Source organism: Pelobates fuscus, chromosome 3, assembly GCF_036172605.1.
Source record: "Pelobates fuscus isolate aPelFus1 chromosome 3, aPelFus1.pri, whole genome shotgun sequence".
Lineage (NCBI taxonomy): Eukaryota > Metazoa > Chordata > Amphibia > Anura > Pelobatidae > Pelobates > Pelobates fuscus.
The window spans coordinates 189,992,066-190,013,452 of NC_086319.1; the positions used below are offsets into that span (position 1 = coordinate 189,992,066).

Below are 21,387 nucleotides of genomic sequence, written 5' to 3' on the forward strand. Positions count from 1 at the left end.
GTGAGTAAGCTGATGGCAGCTTATGTTAGATGGTTTGGGGGTGTTGTGGTCTGGCATAGGGATTTAGAGAAGCGACTTGCAGGGCTTTATAGGCAAGATGGAGTGCACCTCTCTGATGTGGGTGTTGACTTTCTGTTATTGGGGTTTCAGGAGGGATTGCAGCGGGTGTTGTTCAAGGTGTCGAGCTCTGAGCTGTGGCAGAGGATGGATAAACAAGTTGAGGGGTATGGTTGTTTGTCCAGTTGTAACATAATTTAGTTCGCTAAGAACTGTTAGGTTTGGTTAAATTTTGGTTGGTTCAAGCTCGTCGGTAGCTCCGAACCTGGTGTGTGTAGGGTGTATCTTGGTATACCTCTACATGGTGGAACATGGTAAATCCTGCCCTCGATAGCAATGGTTTAAGTGGTTAGATGTTATTTATGTTAATATATGTTAATATTGTTTGTTTATAGGGGTAATTTTCAGCGTCGAATTGTTAAGAGTTGGGGCTGAGATGTTATGTTAAATATGTTGACAATGACCTTTAATAATTTATATATATATTTTATTTATTAATAAATCTGTGATAATTTTCCCAAACATAAGGTGTCTGAGTATCCGTGGATTTTTTTTTTTGGGGGGGGGGGGGGAGGCTTATACTGCAGATGCTGGACTATGCATATGTCAAATGTTGTATTCACTTTTCAAGTGTGAAAAAGCAGAAGCTTTGTATAATACTTACCACCATTTTATTTTCCTGGCTGTTCTGTATGGAATCATTACTTATGGGTTAGTACATCACTAGCTGTCAGTCTAGTAAATTGCCCTAGCTGAAAAACCCAGGAGGAATAGAGCATGATGCTGCTATGAAGAATAGCCAGGGAAAGAAAATAACAGTATTATACACACACACACACACACACACACACAGAGACACATATATACACACATACATACATACAAACACACATACATACAGACACATACATATATACAAACACACACAGACACATATATACAGACACACACACATACAAACACACATACAGACACACACACACACATACAAACACATACATTCACAGACATACACACACACACACACACAGAAACATTCATACAGACACACAAACATGCATACAAACAAACACATATACAAAATATTTTAGTCACCCTCCTGCATCTAAAAGACTTCCCTGGGATCCAGTGGAGGCTCAGCCAGATGGAAGTTCCCACTCTGACTCCCTCCTCTCTTCCTCCTGCGCGGCTCTGTCTGATAGCTGGGAGGAGTGACCGGGGCAGTAACTTCCTCCCAGCTATGATGTCATCAAAGAGGGCCCGGTCACGTTGTTAAAGCACCGCAGCGCTGACCGGGCCTCCTGGAAATCCATAGCCATCGGGTCACCCTAACAGCATGGGCCACCCGATGGCCCCTTCACGTGCAACCAGTCGCCGGGTCCATAGGGCGGCTGGGCCCCCTGGAGTGACGAGCTCGGTCGCATCTGCGACCCCTGTATGTATGCAACAGAGAGTGGCATTTCTCACAAATTTGCTTATATCAACAAAGGCAGAGAAGGAGTTCCATTTTCAGGTAGGGGCATATTTAATAACTTTACTTAAAACAGCTGTTGCATTTAAAACTTTGTTAGAGGGGGGCAGGGCCTGACAGCAGAGCCGTGAGGACATGAAACTCCAGAGCTCCTGCACTAAGCTACACGATTAATCAATTTTCACTACCCAAGAAGCGACTAATCGGGCCACAAAGGCCAGCAAACGAAACTGGAAGTTCAGCAGAGCGGAATGACATCTCACAAACGGCATCACCTGATATTCTCACCGGACAGGTGTCCGGGGCCTAGTCACATGGCGAGCGTGGGAGGGACGGCCGCTCTCCCACCGCCACGACTAGCTACCTCAACGCCTAAGGGCCCCTACTCCCCCCCCCTATGGACCGGCGGGGGTAATCCCGGTCCACACTCCACAGGGCCACAGAACCCTACGAATATCCACAGCCTCCAGTAACCCGCACCCGGATGCCAAGATGGCGGCAGCCGACCGAGCTCCAGCCACCCAACCTCTACCAGCACAGCTGACAAGCGATATCCGCCACGAAGACCGCATAGCGGCAGCCTTCGAACACTTTTGGGCGCGGTGGAGGGCCATACTGACAAAGTCCCAAACAACCACACTGAGCCCTCGACCGCCCGCTACCTCGCCTGCATGCGGGCCGACTACAAGGCACACGGCCGGACCAAAGACCGGTACGAAGCAGCAAAGGGCACTGAGGGCTTCGCCCTGTCCTAATGCTCGCAGACCGCGAACCTGACACCGCCTACCAGGGCCCCGACGCAACCAGAGAACCTCCATCCAAGGCCCAACGAGACGCACAATAAAGAGGCACACCTGTAGAGCCGGGGCGGCCTACCCACGGGTCAAACACCCACAGAGAAACACAACTCAGACGGACCTTGTCCCCACAGCAAGAAGACACCCAGAGATACCTACCCGTGACACCGCAAGGGGAGCAGAGCAGCCATCACGCCACCAAGGGAAAATCCCCGCCACCCGAGGTACTCACGGAGGCCCGGGAAGCAACGGAGGAGCCCCTGAGGCTCTCTTGGCCCGTGATACCGCAGCTCTATGGGAGCTTCCGGTTTGTGCCATGCCACTGCCGATTAAAGGAGTTGGCTGACCTTTGCTGCCACACTGCGGCCTGGACTGTTCCACCACCACATTCCTGCAGCTGAGGTGGAATATGTCTCGCATCAACATCCAGCCCTGTCTCTCTGAGATAAGTGATATTTGAGCTAGCAACTGACAGATGTGTATTGAGGCAGAGGCATTCATGACTTATTTTAGCCCTCGTTTCTCCTATTTTACTGGTTGATACTTGTACTACTGGTCCCTGATGGGTTTCCCAGAAGCCCTATCCATACATGCTCCCACACATACAGCCTGTGATACCATATACAGGTGACCCACCATATAGTAGACACGGGCAGCCTTAACATGTTAATATGGAGTGCTTAGCATATCTCTAACGGCAGACCACCTTCACAGGCACATATTCATACAGATCATACGCAAATGCTATTTACTGTTCAGTCCTCCTCTGTTTTTAACTTGCCCTCGGAAGTGCTGACATTCATGACACAGGGGTCAGCTCTAACTTTAGTAGTGTAACGTGATTAATCCACAGGGTGAGCCAGGGTTTACTGTTTATTGCTGCAAAATATAAGCTTACGATTTACCTTAATTTACGTTTATGTTAAAAATGTTTATAGCTTGTACCAAACGATAACAAAAAGAAAAATTGTGCAGTTCTTTAGTGCCAACATGAGAATCTTGACAGATAAAATATGCGTGCTGTTGTGGCACATCACAAATGCTTGTTATTTTCATGCACAGAAAAAATAAAGAATTTAAAAAAAAAAAAAAAAACTTTGTTAGATAGGTTAACAATGCCAAATGCTGAGGTACATTTTTGGTCTGTGTTTGTTTTCATTCTCTCCTTCCTTTTTTTAACTCTTTTCTCACTGCTTCTTCCTCTAAAGTGAGGTTTCTCTTTTTTCTCCTTTCTTCTATATGATGTGTAAGGTGCTCTGTAGTGCATTTTTCTAAAAAAAAAAAAAAAAATGGTCTCCAGTGTCTGTCTGTATAGTCTGATGAGAGGGTGTACAATCTGTTTCTTTTATTGAGTTCGTTTGGTGATAGGCGGGCTTTTAAAATTTGGGGAGTTAGGGTTTTAGAAAGTGAATGGTCTTTGATATTGAGGAGAGGTGAAATTAAGTATGGACATGTTTCTAGAATCTTTAGAATATATAGAATAGTGCCATTTCATTCTCCAATTCTGAGAGACCTAGTTTCATCCCTTTACCCTGTGGAAAGTTTCAGTGCGAGTCATGATGCAGGGCACTTTACTGAATCTCAAAGGTACAGAAGAAAAGTTCTTGCATTTCTAATAATAAAATGATTACTATTATAACAGGATACAATTAGAACAACTTCCTGTATACCTTACTATCGTGACAGAATATTTACATAATATTACATATGCACCAAAAATGTATTGAAACAGAGACTATACATTAGAATATACCCAGATTAAAAAAAAAATATATATCATCCAACATTTAGAAGCTTGTAACATTGGCATTTGCTTATTTAGATGGCTTGTTTGTAGATACTTCAAATTTCCTCAAGTTCTTGATATAAATTTGCGTGAACATAGGAAAGGCATCACTGAAAGCTTATTCACTCACTTAAGTAGAAATTGCTGGGAATTCAAAGTGAATTTCCAATTTTAGACCCCAATTGCCAAACTGGTCAGCTATGTTTTTAGTATGGTTACTTGGGCATCAAATTTACTTAGAATTGCCAGCAATGCACACTTTGATGAATAACGCTTATAATATTTTATATTCAGTTATCACTGCTCTCCCCAACTCCTATTCCCACTGCCGGAGGCATAATTTGAAACCCACAGTCCCTCTATGGGTCTCATTCCCTCCCCCCTAGCCCTTCCATATGTCCATTCCCTCTCTGTGTCCCATTCCTTCCCCGCCAGCCCATCCATTCCCTCCTCAGCTCCTGTACCTGCTCACCGCAGTGGTATAGTCTGACAGGAAGTGCTCTCTTAGTGAGCATTTCTTGTCAGACTGCAGTCAGCTCGGCCACACTACCCACAGCAACAGGAGGGAAGCCCCACAGCACAGCGCTCCTTTCCTGCCAGTCACCCAGCAATTGCGGGCCCCGGCCCCCTGACATGATGGTGGCCCATGGTTGCAGTGGCCACAGCTGTGGCCAGGCTCCATGGAGTAACGGGGTGGGTTGCAGCTTCAACCCCTGCAACCATGGTAGGTACGCCACTGCCCACTGTCCATTCCTTACAAACTGCTAGTATTCCTACTTAAAGTGGTGAAACTATGGACAGTGCAGCTGCCCCATGTCCACAAGCTTGAGTGACCCATTGGTGGCACTGGTGGCCCACCCAATAGGCATCTCTAATCTAGGGCCTGGTTGGTGCACTGACCAGCTAGCTCTATCAGTCTCTGCTAGCCTGTAGCCCATTTTCACTTGCCAAAACCAAATCCCACTGGAGTGATGGAAACAGGAGGGTGGCTAAAATATATAAATTTTGACTTATTTCTGAGTGTGTGTAACACATACAAGTAAACCTGTGTATTGACACACCCACTCCATAAATTAACACTCTTACATTCAAACACATAGAAAATGCACACAAATACTGCCATGTAAGGATTGAACAAATGGGAAAACCCCAGCTGGCAAATCATTGTGGAAATTGTATGACAGCTGAGGATCTACTTCTTGGCCAACCTTAATCTGATGTGGTGGATACCAGGGCCTTCTCTTTATTAGTTCTGCTACTGACTACTCTTACTTCTACAGTCAATAACCTCTTGTCCTATGGAATCTAATTTTAACTTTAATTTATATAAGCTGGGGTGGAGTCTATGGGAATCATAATAATGGTTTACTACACAATGAAATGGGGTATGCTTAAATAATACTAAGGGACTGATGTGTGGACAGGAAACTATATGCTTAAGATACGTCCGTCTTCTCAGCCATCTGACTGATGTAGGTCACTGGTATTATTTTTTTTTTTTTTATTGAGTGGGGTGAGTCCGAATAGTAAGATGTGTCTGTCATAGGCTTTGTTTTGCCTAAATAACAAATCTGTCCCATTCAATCTGTCCAGAATTCCCACAATTCCATAGCACTGGTTACTCCTGAAATACAAAAACATGTTTTAGCCGTGCTGAATTAAAGGTCCATCCATGCAACTAGACAACTAAAATGCATTTATTATAAAGTCTGCATCAATTTTATTGGTTGAAAGGTAAGGGTTAATTCCAGAATTCTAGCATTTCCTTTGGTAGCTGGTAATGTAAACCCTCCACGTAAGACAAAAGCAGGATATTTAGATTCAATTATCTAATACATTAAAACACTATGTGGAAATGGAACAGGTTACGTTTGGCAAATGTTTGGGTTCAGATATTAATATTCATGTGTATATATTAGACAACAAGAAGGTGTGAGGCTCAACTAAATAGGGAGAAGATAATTACAAAGTAAGGCCATCTGGGAACAGAGAGAGATCTCAGTCTGGGTGCAGGTACTGCACCAGACAGAGTAAACCGAATTGTGACACTGACCACCCCTGGGAGTACCATGTTAAAGATGGTAGGTGAGACCAAAAAATAAAACGTACCTATGGGAGATAAATCATCCCTGTTTGTCATCTAGGACAGGGAAAATAGACTGCGGAGCTTGGGGACTAGTAGGGTCTTTTATTACCTATGTCTGATTGTTAAATTAAGAAAATATTATTTTCCTGTTCAATTTTTTGGGGTTAACAAATTTGTCACTTCCAATGCATAAGAAGGGTTGACACTACCACTAGGCAAACTAGGAAGCCACCTAGGGTGCACCAGCTGGGGAGAGCAATGTCCAGGCACCGTGTGACTGGCAGGACGAGAGCGCACAGCACTCACCCCGCCTGTCACTAATTTGAACATAGCATGTGGACCACGGGTACAGGATCTTATGTATCCTCTACCCCGTCTGACAGGATATGCTCACTGGGGAAACTAACAGCTTCTTGTCACACTGGGGAGAGGATACAGAAAATCCTCTACCTGCAGTCAGCTTGGCCATGCTACACAGGGGAGTGGAGCAGATGCGCAGGGGGAGTTGGGGGGGGGGGGGGAGAGGATGGCACACAAAAGGGCCTGGGCAAGGGAACAGTAACACAGAGGGGCTGGTGAAGGGCACAATGACACATACAGAGGGGCCAGGGAAGGGGACACAGTGACACACACAGAGGGGCTGGGGAAGGGGAGGGAGAGGCACACAAAGGAGTTGGGGAAGAAAGAGACACACATAGGGGCTGGATAGCTTGAGAATCACACAAAGGTGCTAGGAGAAGAGAAACACAGAGTGGCTGGGGAAGAGGAAAAAGTGATACATAAAAGGGTTGGGGAGAAAGAGACATACAATGGGGTGGGGGGGAACGAGGCACAAACAGTTGGCAATTTTATTTTTTTGGGGGGAGAGGGGGTGGGGGTGCAAGTAGCTGTTCTAACTTAGAGCATAAAATTATAGTCTAGCACCGGCCCGGTTTATAAAAAAACAGGTGCAAAACGAAGCATTTTCTTCCCGACAGTGGCAGGTTTTTGGGACTGGTAAGAGATGGAAGGTAATCCTTTGCCTGTTTTTCCTAATAATATTACTAATTTGTCCTATCTTGTGAACGTGATCAATGGTAAAATACAATCGGAAAAAAAACTTCCAAAACAGAGTCATACATAAGAAAATGGTGTATATGCACACATTTTTAGCACTTTTTTACACAACCGCCAATGCTTCTCTGAATATCATGCGGGCTAACAGCCAAGAAAAGAAAAAAGGGGAACATTGCCACAAATCCAGTAGGCAGCCCATATAAGCCTGTGATTAATATGAGATAAAAAATTGCATATAAGGAATGATTTAAGTATGGCATGACGTTGGCTTGAACAATGACATATTCCTTCTTTCATATTAGAAACTATTACAAAACATTTTGGATGACACTTACCTTTCAGCTGTTCAACACTTTTTTTTTTCATTATATTTCTTTTTTTATTTGTTATTCTAATCTATTTGTTGTTCTTTCCCTTTATCTTCACCCACCTACAAATTAGACTTTACTTTACTGTAAAGCCTCAAAGTCAGGTTATAATTATTGGTAGGAATGAAAAAAATAACTTAAATAGATGTAGATTAACTGCACATACTTTAACTAAGGAGAAGGACTTTAAATACAAACTATATATACAGATCAACGGGAACTATGTGCTATAGATATAGATAGAAGATGCAGTGCAATATTTCCATATTTGGTTGGAATGCAGTTTTGGAGATGGGTTTGTTTTTTATAATCAGTGGTCTCCTGGAGATTGCTCTAAGCCTGGACTAGACTATATATTTTTCAGGTAAACTCTGATATTTTCATATTGAAGACGTTGATAGGTCAACGTGGATAAATTACTCCAAGATATGCTATGCGATTATCATATGCTAAGGGACAACTAGGCCATCTAAGTATTAAGTGGGTGGATTAGAAAGGATAGATTTGTATTTAAAATAAACAATATTGACTTCATATGCTAACAAAAGGTATCAAAATAATTAGACAAGACTATAGGGGTAATGGGTGACGTCTCAGTTGCAATCTGTTTCTGTTTTTGCTCTTTATCCCACTTACTTGAGATGATGGAAATCATGGAATTGTGGGGATGGGAGAAAAGGCAGGTGGTAGCCAGAGTGTGTGATTGTGGTGCCAATTACAACAATAGAGAACCACAACATAATGGAAGTCACATGAGATCCCATTAGCATTGGACCAATTATGGCTGGCAACATGTTAGATAACTGCAAAGATAAGAAAGTATTGAAAAAGTCAGTGCAATCAATGGGGTATACATAGTCAATTCTCAAAAAAAAGGATTTCAGAAATGTATAGAAAGCTACAAAACCTCGTAGATAAACATAGTTTTAAAAGTGTGCAACTTATGTTGTGTGTGTTTACTCCTAATATATGTCATTGCAAACATGTTGTTTCAAAGAACATTCTTTATGAGGAGTGTTTCACTTCTAGAGTTTGTTGTACATGGAATTTACTCTGAAACTAGCACAAATCTTCTCATAAAAAAATTAAAGATTATGCTAATTTTAGTGTACTAATAATCTTAATTTTAGTAATGACAGAAGGCAAGTATTTTGCATTATTTTTCTTTACTTAGCTCCATAGCAGCAAAGAAAAACACATAAAAACAAAGAACCAATAAAAAAAAAAGGTGTATATAAGGTACAATAAACTTAAGCATCTCCTCTTTCCTAATGCAACAAACATAGGTAGAATAAGATAACATAAAACAAGTCAAAATAACTATAAATCCTGGAATCAGCATCCATTAGAACGAAGACCAAGACACCGGGGTCTGAACATCAGCTGCATCCTCTGAAGTAAATCAAACTAAAATAGAGTGTAACAGGCTTAGACATAAGTTAAGAAGACATGTGCAACATAAACAACTGAAGCCACTCAATGACTCATAGTCACCTACAATAAACTAATCTAAACATCAAATCCAAATATATTGTGGCGGACCGCCTGGTACCCCACCTGGGTACCTCCGCCAATCACGATTCGTAGTTCTCACCGAGTACCATAAGCACTTCACCAGGACACCATAAGGACTTCCAGCCCCTAGCTACCACAGCTTGGTTGGGATCTCGCCATCTCCTCCCACCCTGGACCCAAGTCCTGGATCCAATTCCCAATGTGTAGACCTCTCATCCAGAGAATATAGCAAGTATAGCTGTTCCCCCCGAACATGAGCCAGTTTTATTCAGGGCCATACACAGCCTTTTATGCAAAAGCCCCTACATGGGGTTTCCAATACAGAATCACAGGGTATTCCCTCCCATGATCCTCTGTACCTGAGAGATAATTACCTGGAAAAAAACATATAATTAAATTATCTCTCAGGTGCAGAAAAATCTACAATATTTTATAAACCCCCAAAACACACATAATAGAACCATGTACCCCCTCAAGTCTTATATGCAAGGATAGCCTGGATCTGAGCATACAACATATCCAAAAAGTGCTCAGATCCCATGAATACAGCCGAAACACCACTGGGGTAAAGTTTTGACCGACCACACACGAGGCTCCTGCCCAAAATAGCGGTCGGTCTCTTTCGGGAGTACAAAAACGAATAACCTACCGAACGTAGTTCATAGTCATAACGTGGAACTTGTTCCCCTAATCCATACGAACGATTCCACCAAACAGTGCTCATCTAGTAAAGTACTGAACGCAGGAGGGGATGGAAGTTCAGCGGTGTTCGTGAAGTCGAGTGTCCGATTTTAGTTCCATGCACTCGACGAACACTTGTGCATACGAACGGCGGCCACCCAGGCGAACACTTAGAACACTGAGGTGAGAATCGTTACAATGGTGTCAATAGGGTTTAACAAGCCCCCAGGTGGTCTTTAGTTTAGTTCCCAAACAGTCCAGGGAAACCACATGAACAGAGTTTTTTTACATGCTTTTTACCGGGCCCAAAGTATTTAGGCAGGAGGCTACTCAGCAGGCTCCTCCAGGAACATGTGGCAGAGGCATCTTTGCCACATATATGTACACCAAAATACCACAAATCAGTTTATAACCTCAAAAAGCGCAAAAAATAATGTATATGAGATAAACTAGCAAACACAAAAAATATATGCAAAACATGGAGACAAGCAGAAAACATGTCAAGAATGTAGAACAGAAAAGAAGAAGGGAGAGGAAGGGAGGGAAAATACTCACCTCCTGTCATTACTAAAATTAAGATTATTAGTATACTAAAGCTAACATAATCTTTCATTTTACCACATGACAGGAGCCTTTATATTTTGAATTTTTAGCACTGAGAAATAAGAGAAAAGGTGGCATTAGAAGATGGACAAAAATAAGAAGTCTGAATCCTGCCCGCTGAATATAAGATATCCGCTAAAGCATCCATGTCAAAGGCCCAAATGTCCAATACCTGACAATAATTGAAAGGAGACCAAGCACAGAAGGAAGGTAAATTTAGCCGATAACTGCCCCAGAGAAAGCCTGGCATAAAACAGTCCAGGAATTCCAAACGGAGAGGTAGCTACGTCTCATCCTCTGGGCCCACGAGTCCCATAAGATGTCCTTAGCCACGTGCAAAATTTAATCTACATGCTAGGAATCTCTGCTAGAGTCCAAGCTACAAGAGGGTCTTCCAGGAGAAATGGGTGAGGGTTTCCTCGCAGATCTGTAAGAAGCATCATGTACAGAAGGGTGTGAACTCACAGTGTGTTCTCTTTCAGAACCCAGCAAATATTCTTGATATTCTATTTAACGAAAATAACTTTAGCCTAATAAAATAGGTGTGGTGTATTGATCATGCCTATGCAGTGTCATTGCTCAATACCCTCGATTAAGAAGTTGTATCACTTTTGCTTCTGATTATGCAGCTCTAACTATAACACTCCTGGGTGTGAACCATACAGCCACTTGATTTTTTTTGTTCAATCAGATCTTACAGCAGATTGTGTTTTTTTTAGATGTCCTTCTGTTCTGCTCTGTAAATTTAACTTTAATCACACATAGGAGGCTTCTGCATAATCTGAAAGGCAATTAAAGAGCTATAGATAGGAAACACTAAATAAAACACACTCTGCAATAAAGGAAGTTTAAAAATTAGATATCTTCAGAGGAAGTGTGTAGAGAAGCTGTTCGGGTCACAGCCACGGTAGATGTGGCTAGGGTTGCATAAACCAAGTGATTTAATTCCTAAATGGCAGAGAATTGGTCAGTCAGACTGTAGGGGCATGATCCACACACCAAAACCACTTCATTAAGCTAAAGTTGATTTGGTGCTTTTAGTGCCCCTTTAAGGCACTTTTAATTCTACTTACAATGTGGTCTAAAGGATGAGAGTAGAAGCCAACAATTCCTATAGGTGCCGTCCAATCGTGGTGCTTCTTGTGGATATATTTGTAAATCTTGTGGTGGTGTAAAAGCCTGTATCAGAGGAAAGTTATATGAGTCACTATGTTTGTTATGGTGATATAGCTAATTGATTCTCAGAAATCATTATGTCCTTACTCAGCACTCAAGCTTTTGGAATCTTGTACCAAACAAAAACCACTGAAGGATCTTTATATTTAGATCCACCCACCCACCCACCTACATAAATACCGTATTTACTCAAATCTAATGCGCCATCGAATCTAATGCGCACTTTTTTGAAACTTGGGAGCTAAAAGATATTTTTGCACGCGAATGTAATGCGCATTTATACAAGAAGATACTACTATACAACATTGTGCTACAATGAAAATGTTTATTGCCATATACCATAGTAACATTAATGGTATTTCCATTCTAGTTATACATGTTAAGTTTATTCTTTCTTAAGCCTTTTCTCAGGAATAAAGCCTATGTGAATTTGCCAGTTTTTATTCACCAGTTTTAATTTGCCAAAATGCAATACGCTAGAAAATTTTGAATTTTGACTCGAATCTAAGGCGCATTCAAATTTTGGAAAATGTATTTTCAAAAAAAAGGTGTGCATGAGATTTGAGTAAATATGGTATATTGGAGAGATATCGCTCTGAGCATCTGTGGTTTTCTACTCCTTTGCTTCTTTTATTGTGACTCACCAATGTGAATAGTAAAAGAAGGTTTCTTCAATTAACACACAGATAATCAAATCCAGTAAAACCAAGTAATATGTGTGTAACTTGATGCTGCATGGATTGCCAAAGTACTTCATTATTGGATACATCAGCATTATCATTGGGATAGAGATGAAGATCTGGTTGCAGACTACAGTGATCAAGGCACGTCCGAGCTTGGCCAGATCCGCCTAAGTATTAAACACAGAATGTGGTAGTAGTGAAAAATTCTATGGAAAAGCATTACATTGTAAATGAAGTTTTGACAAAATCACTTCAAGCATATCTATACTAATTCACAAAGATAAACTGAACAACACACTTGCCTATGACACCAATTGAGTACAAATCATTTAGAGACCCAAGTTATCTGTCAGAATTTACATTTGATTACAACAATTAACAATTCTATTTGGTTACAGAAGACTTTTTTATAAACCTGAGGGATTGACGTGGGGCTGAGCATTTACCAAATGTAAAACATACTCTCAAGTAAGAAGACAGACCTATGCCACATGCATAGAGCCACAAGACTATGTTTTAAGTAAGCAGTGTCCTTTTTACTTACGGTACATGTATTTCAGAATTATGACCAAGAGCTTGGAAAAGAAGGGTCTGCAAGAGAATATGGCTTTTGTCCTTTTATATAAGCATGAAAGGTTTCTATGTAAAATTAAAGTAAATAAATTAAATACACAAGAATTGGAAATACAACTTCCTTGAGGAACCATCTCAAGATGATCCTTTGGACACTCCCATCTACTTCACCGCTAGAAACAGTCATATATTTGCAATTAATAAAGCTTGCAACTATTCATATTTACTGGATGATTCTTCTGAATTTTATATTCAGTGAAGAAATGAGGCTTTCCAGTCAAGTGAATCACAATCAGGACAGCATTATACATCCAGAAGGACAAGGCTGGAATCACTATTGTGCCTGTGGGTTAAAAGAAAAAAAAACTTTTTTGGGGGGGGATCTATATTGACGTAACCCCTTAAGGACCAAACTTCTGGAATAAAAAGGAACCATGACATGTCACACATGTTATGTGTCCTTAAGGGGTTAAGTCTTTAGAACAATACGTAAAAAAAAAATGACACATATGATGTCAATGCTGAAATATGAAGAAAAGAAAAGAAAAAGCATGATAATCAGGGCTTAAATGGAGGGGAATGCATGTGAATGGCTTTCATGTACTAAATTTAGCATTAGAATGCTGTTCCTTTACTTTGCAGTTCAATTCCCAGGCAGTACCTGCTCATCTATATGTTACAGATGATCAGATTTGCGACGGGCAGTGTGGGGTTACAGCAAGAAGACTGGGGTCCCAGCATAAAGATTGACATAATGTGAGCTAAGCCACCACTCAACTAGCCTAAAGAGCCTGCTTCTGCCTGTGCTGTGTGAAACCTCAAAGTTAGCTGTTGCAGTGCTGCCATCAAGCAAGCCACCCTACGAGACACAAAAGGTATGCTAACAGGATGGTGGCTGCAGATACAAACATTATGACATTTATGTGTGTATGTATGTGAGATTATGTGTGTATCTGTGTGTCAAGGTGTGTATATGTCAGTGTGTGTACCTGTGTGTCAGGGTGTGTGCATGTGTGTCTGTTTGTGTGTGCACCTGTGTGTCAGGTTGTGCACCTGTGTGTCAGGTTGTGCATCTATGTATGTGTGAGTGTGCATCTGTGTGTCAGGGTTTGCATCTGTGTGTATATGTCAGTGTGTGTATCTGTGTGTGCATGTGTCAGTGTGTGTGTATGTGTCAGTGTACGTGTCTATATGTGGGTACCTCTATGTCAATGTGTGCGTGTGTATGTGTCAGTGTATGTATCTATGTGTGTGAATGTGTCAATGTAAATATTTTTGTGTTTATGTGTCAATGAGTTTATATGTGTGTATCACAAATATTACCTACAAATACACTCCTGCATTAAATACTCCAAAAATATATACAAACACATCTTTTCACTCAAGCATTAACACTACACACAAATGTATAACCACATTTAAAAGCCAACATTACATCCAAACACACCCATGAAATCAAGCGCTGCGCAAACATTACATACAAACACACCCTTGCATTAAAACACTAACATTATATACAAGCACCCCTACACACAAGTATATCACTGCAATCAATGCCAAGAATAAATACAAATACACTCCTACATGTATACATATACACTATACAAAACATGCTTACACTGCTGACAAATACAACCCTGCAATGATGACCCAGCTAGCAGAGCATCATTGGAGTAGTACAACAGATGGGGATCTACCTCTTGGCGAGTCTTGCACTTGGGGGAGAGGGGGCAAAAACTGACATGGACAGCATATGTCTTTTCAATCAACATAAAGTTAAATATTTTTCTACAGTGAAAAAATTAAAAAGTGCCACGCTGTTTCTTTTTAAACTTTTCTTGTTCTTAGAAATTCTCAATATTGTTTTTAATGGAGTATAACATACGATGCTTTGTTTGGTAATATTTCTGCCTTACATCCATTTGTTTGACTTGGTACTTACACAAGAAGAATAAAGCCAGTTCATTGTCACTGTAGTAATTGTACAGTTTCTCCCATTGCTCTTGCCAGGAGTCTCCCTGTTCCCACCAGAAATGCTGCAAGAGCCTGAATAACAGGAATGTACACCAAAATCCATATGTAACTTTTATATGATAGAAGATACAGAGCAGTAGTTAAAACAAAAAATGCAAAGGCAAGTAAAGACTTCTCCCAGTTTGCAATGCTTCTCTGAGACGAACTGTTGGCAGATTGCAGCAATTGCCAATCATGCACCACTGGGGTTATTCACTAAACGCCAGTAATTGTCTGGATAGGCAGAATCAGGTGTAAATGATCAAATTTCAATAGGGCCCTTTAGTGCCCCACTCCCTTGTGCTCCCTTTGTTGAACATAACGTGTTAAAAACTCTTTAATCACTTAACCGATTCCGCATCCTCCTCCATCATCCGTCGGGGGAACCTAATGTGCCTGTGCTGCAAGCGCATTAGGCATTCCTTATAGGAAAGCATTGCCTCAATGCATTCTTTTGGGGATTTCACTGACGCCGGATGTCCTTCTGCAGAGATGTGGTGTCCAGTAAACTCCCAGAAGTACCTCTAGAATATGTGCTTCTCTTGAGACTTGGTTGTCAGAGTGCACTGATTGGCTGGCTTACACATCAGGTGGGGAAATAGAGAGGTAAAATACCTCCTTTATAGTAATATGAGGGTCTGATCGACTCCCATATGCTTTTCATTTATTTAATTTTTTTTATTTTTTTTTACTGGCCACACTACACAATTAACCTTTCCCCCACCAGGTTTTTTTTTTAAAACTATTTATCAAATAGTTTGGATTTTTTTTTATAAGAATTCAGTCTAGACCTCACTTGTCCAGTGCAACTGAAATCTGGATCTAATTCAGTCCTGTTCAGGACCTAAATTGTAAAATCCAGACATTGTTAAGTAATGTGAACAATTCTGGATTTTGCAGTCTGCATGGTCCTGTATGGTATTGCCGTGTTTAGTACAGATCCATTCTGACTCCATTCTGACTTTAGTCCCAATGCATCTGATTAGCCACAATTCATCAGTAATGATGACTTCACAGGAGCTGGATCAAAGCACGCATTTTGCTACTTGTGAAAGTGCTATTTGTGAAAGTGCTATTTGTGAAAGTGCTATTTGTGAAAGTGCTATTTGTGAGTGCTGCTCCTATTTTTCTAAAAAGGTAAAACAAATGTACACTCAAGAACTCACAGTAGCATTTCTCATGGATTTTATGAGGTGAGGAAAATCTGTCTAAAGTCTAAACTTCAATCAATGTTTTCCCCCCAAAAAACGTGTTCTTATTTGGAATATGTTTATCATGTTTTTCAGTTGTCCAGCAGTGTCAGAAAAACAATTTTATGTAATACTGTTATTCTGACATTTCTTGCATTGTATAAATATATGTAAACCAGACTACACTTCAATACAGTCAATCCATACCGTGACGATACAGACTAATATCGTCCATGGGTACCTCCACTAACTTGCATCCCTTTATCCACCAGCATTCACATTAAATTAGATCTTGGATATTTGCAGCAAGGAATGAGACAGCCGGCTTCTTTCTTGGTACAAACAGCAACAACCTTTATTTTTAAACCGCAACTGCCAGGCAGATATCTCAGCATGGGGGAAGGCTCTGCATCTTGTGCCATGTGACACATTAAAGTCTCGCTTTGTGACACATGCACTATTTATTTTGCCAGAATAAGTTCCCCTAGTGAGACATGTAAATAAGCCAACGCTATATACACAAGCTATTGACAGAGTGCAATGTACCTTAAATTTGTTTTTGCTAAATCAATAAAAACAGAAGAATTCTGAAATCTCTATCTTCAGGTATGGGGACAGACCCCCTGCTTGCCAATGAAAGAATATTAAAACTAAGCTATGACAATCGATTCCATACCAAGTGTATGTTACAGCACACATAACTTATTCACTCACCACGTCAGGGTTTGTCCACAGACCGTAAAGAAGACAAGACCAACACCAAAAATCTTGACAAAATTCTTCGCTGAGCCCCATAACTTGTTGTCCTGTGGAAATACAGAGCCTTAACGCTAGTCATCAAGGAAATATTGGTGCCTGTAGTGTCCCTTAAATACTTTAATTGCTGCTCTAATTCACCCTAGAATGTCAGCATTGGCAGGTGACAGAAATGCAGTTGCATGCCGCTGAGCTGAGGACAAATTGCACTACAAGAATATATGCAGGTTCATGGCCTGTAAGAGAGAATGGTCCTGCGCTTCCCCTCACTTTCTCCACAGGCTACTTACCTTGCTCCATTGCCCAAACAGATGAAACTTTCAGTTTGTTGGAATGTTTAGAATCTCAAAAGCGCCTCCGGCACCTGTTGCTGCATCTAAACACTTAATACTCAGTTTTCAAAAAGACCTGGAGAAGACGGTATTCCCATTGAAAGGAAAGACAATCTACAAATATAAGTACTATTTTCTTGCATTTCACCCTGATTTATCAAGTAATACAGTCGCCTGAAGGTGATCTCTGTATCTGTTGACCCCACTCTCGCAGTCTAATATCATAATACGGTTGAGGGTTACACTACATAATGACTCCACGTGTGGACTCCGGGGGTTAACATCTATCATAATATACAATCAAAACCACACATATATAACTGTCTCTAAAACCACCCAGAGATTAAAAGGACACTATAGTCACCAAAACAACTTTAACTTAATGAAGCAGTTGTGGTGTATAGATCATGGCCCTTCAGTCTCACTGGTTACTTCTCTGTCATTTAGGGGTTAAATCACTTTTTTGGTGCAGCCCTAGACACACCTGCACAGATTTCCTAAACACTTCCTGTAAAGAGTCATCTAATGTTTGCACTTCCTTTATTGCAAATTCTGTTTTATTTAAAATGTTGTATCCCCTACTCTGTTAATAGCTTGCTAGACTCTGCACAAGCCTCCTGTATGTGATTAAAGTTTAAATTACAGTGCAGGAGATAAAAACTTTTAAAGTAAGTTACATTTGATTGAAATTGAAACCATTTTGTTTTCATGCAGACTATGTCAGTCACAGCCAGGGGAGGTGTGGCTAAAGCTACATGGACAGGAACAAAGTGATGTAACACTTAAATGGCATTGAATTGAGCAGTGAAACTTCAGGGACATGATCCATACACCAAAACTGCTTGATTAAGCTAAGTTTGTATTTGGTAACTACAGTGTCCCTTTAAGTCATGACTTACCATAATTCTGCCCTATATATAGCCAGAACTTAAACATATCAACCACAGAATGGCTAATATACTGCATTTTTATGCCGCAATTGCCCTCGCGGACAAGTAATACAATTGGAGAGCTGATCGCGAGGACCCTAAAGCTAATTCCCGACTGCAAGGGCATTAGGCCGCCAAACATTTGATGCTCTCGCAATGCTGAGCTAGCGCATGCTGCACGCGATGTAAATTAACCCTCTCAACCAGATGAAATTAAATTTGGGAACTTTTCTTCAATGATTTGGACTTCTATCTAACTCTGTATCTCTCTATAATCATGTGAGTTAAATGTAAAAAACAAAACACTTTCCCCCCTTTTTAAATAGGAAACATAGAGTGGCATCTTTCCCATAAAACTCTGTGCACGGGTTTTGCATTTTAAACCTACTTTTAATACATTTTTATGCTCACAACTGGGATATGTCAAATGTAAGACTGTTTGTTCCTAGCATGGCCCAACTGCTTCAACATGGGGACTCTAATGAAGTTGAACAAAGCTTGTCTAGCCTTTCTTTTTCTTTTCCTACCTTCATTTCATCCTTATGCATTTTATTATTGTTCTCTTTTTGGTTTTAGAGACTGTAATTCACTCATGATTGGTACATTTGGCGCGAGGAATGTTTGGCTTTCCCCACCTTGCTGATGCCACCTGCATTCCTTCTGGGTTTTTTTATACTTAGCAGAGATTTATTTTATCATTTCATATGTACTCTTATACTTTGAAAAATTACATATTACTTGTTATACCTCTCAGAGGTGTAGATGGGTAATTCAGTATACAATTACATTTCATTTGTTTTAAAAACCCACATGGCAACAAAGGCCTTGATTTAATATTTTTGGATCAGCTTTAGAAATGATTTAATATTTTTAGATAAACTAAAATGTTAAAAATATTAGATGCTAAAAATTATACAGTATGTAAAAACAAAAATCTATATTTTAAAAAATATCACAATGTTTATAATTTTTTAAATATTAAATCATTTTAAAAGTTCATCCAAAAATATTAAATCATTTGAAAAGTTTATTTAAAAGTATTAAATTTTGACATCACAGCAGACACAGGGTACAACAGAGAGTCAAGATCCGTCAAGCCCTTTTACCCTGCCCGACAACGACGTACAGAGTGCCACGGAACTCAGCCCCAAGGCAGACACGAGCCCGACAAACAAACATGTCACCCCAGCTGAGGCTCGTGCACAGAAGCTCACACTGCCCTGCTGTGACGCAGAAAAGCAGGATACCCGAGAGAGCCCATGAGGAATGCACCTGGCACCCAGAGGGGATCGGATAGGCACGGGCAGCGGAATGGGGCCTCTTTACACATGAACTGCTCCCTGCATTCTTAATAATCATAATGTACTAATCCTTGCCTATATGTGTCTCCTTAAACCGTATTGTGAAGCTAGCTAGCACTACCCAACTAACACTGATTTAAAATATATACCCTAGCATGATGTCCTAGGAATAGTGACACTGGCAGATGCCGACAAACCAACTCACCTACCTGACCATCCCAGTTAGCAATATATATGTATATCGCATGTAAACTTACAGCATAGTTTCGCTAGCTGCCGTATATGACACACAACGTTAATAACCAATGGTATGATGTCCGCAAATGCAATGTTTTCCCACTGTGTCTCTCCTCTGACTTCTCCTACCTGTCAAGCTCATTTTGATCCTTCACTAAAGCAAGAATTCAAACAATTATAATCCTGGCATATGTATAAATGTTTGTACTCCTCAGGAATGTAATGCCACATATTCCACATAATCTTAACGTAATGAAATCAACCATAAGCCTGTCTAGTTTAGCATTGTAGCGGCACCCCGGTGTAGTAGGGGTTTACGCCGCTGAGAAGGTGTCCTTTCCCCCAAGCACGAAGTCAGCTAAAGCATAACAGGTTCCCCATAATTACGACATCCAAGTAATGGTCATCCCCTCCAAGCACGAGACGAGACTCTGTGTTGAGGGTCAAAGTAGGAATAATGTTTATTCTGCAACTCGGGCTTTTATGCCGTACAACAACTCCTCCCCGTATCCGGAGGAGATAATACATTTACAGTGGGAGTCACTCCCACTGTACCGAGCAGAATATTATACAAAAATTACAGGTTTAATAATACACACAATATATAACAAAAATACAATGTGCTACGTGTATTAGGGAACGGAGATCTAGGGGAACAATATACGTGAAAATCCCCTAGATCGGTTGGGCCGTTCGCTAGATACACGTTCGCACCATTTACTCAGGAACCATATAACATAAACAAAAACTCTCTCTTGGATCCGGTGTCTCTATTTCGGTACTTTGGATCTGTCGACCAGTATGGGCGTACGTTACCGGTAAGGTTGACATTCGTCGTGTGGAAAGTTCGTGATTGTTCGGTCATTAGTCCATGCGGTCAAAATGTCCGCGACCCATTGTTCTTTCCACGTGGCGGCGCGTACCGTATGGATCCACAAGTACCCGAAATCCACAATAATCCAAATACAACGACAATTCTCCGAGATGGTATCTGTCACTCTCAAAAGGGGTCTGTCACACGGCTCCCTCCTAGTGGTACACTCCGGCAGACCTGGCTTGATCCTTTCGGATGAACTTAGGGATGACCGGAATTTACTTATCCGGAGAATTGTCAAGTTGTCGAGACAGCCCATCGGCGTTGCCATTTAGCTTACCGGGTCGATAGCTGATGGTGAAATTGTACGTTTGCAGGGCCAAGCTCCATCTTAACAATCGGCCATTGTCTCCTGCGACCCGGTTAAGCCATACCAATGGGTTGTGATCGGTTACCAAGGAAAATTCTTGTCCATACAGATAGGGAGTTAGTTTTTTCAATGCCCATACCAGGGCCAGGCACTCTTTCTCTACGGCCGCATAACTCACTTCCCTCGGTAACAACTTTCGGCTGAGGTATGCGACCGGATGCTCTTTTCCATCTTCCCCGATCTGGCTCAGCACAGCCCCCAGTCCATACATGGAAGCGTCTGTATGTACAAGGAAACGTTTGTTAGGTACTGGGGCAGCCAAGACAGGAGCATTAACAAGAGCATGTTTGAGGGATTGGAATGCGGCTTCGCAAGCGGGAGACCACAGGACCTGTCTGGGTAAATTCTTTTTGGTCAAGTCAGTCAAGGGCTTGGCTACCGTACTATAATCAGGGACAAAGCGCCTATAATACCCGGCGGTCCCTAAGAAGGCCAATACCTGGGTCTTGGTATTCGGTGTGGGCCAGTTCGCTACTGCTTCAACCTTGGCAGGCTCCGGTCTCTGGTTTCCACACCCTACCCGGTGTCCCAGG

General features: G+C 41.3%; 1 protein-coding gene across 1 annotated transcript; it reads right to left on the reverse strand.

Moving 5' to 3' along the window:
- Positions 1-544: 544 nt before the first annotated feature.
- Positions 545-17,111, reverse strand: LOC134601703 (fatty acid hydroxylase domain-containing protein 2-like). Its single transcript, XM_063446216.1, has 9 exons — positions 17,102-17,111; positions 16,953-17,004; positions 14,795-14,898; positions 13,080-13,195; positions 12,241-12,446; positions 11,494-11,599; positions 8,258-8,424; positions 5,613-5,735; positions 545-635 (listed from the first exon to the last, which is right to left on the reverse strand). The coding sequence occupies exons 1-9, from the start codon at positions 17,109-17,111 to the stop codon at positions 545-547; spliced, it is 975 nt and encodes a 324-aa protein (XP_063302286.1).
- Between the last annotated feature and the right edge of the window lie 4,276 nt (positions 17,112-21,387).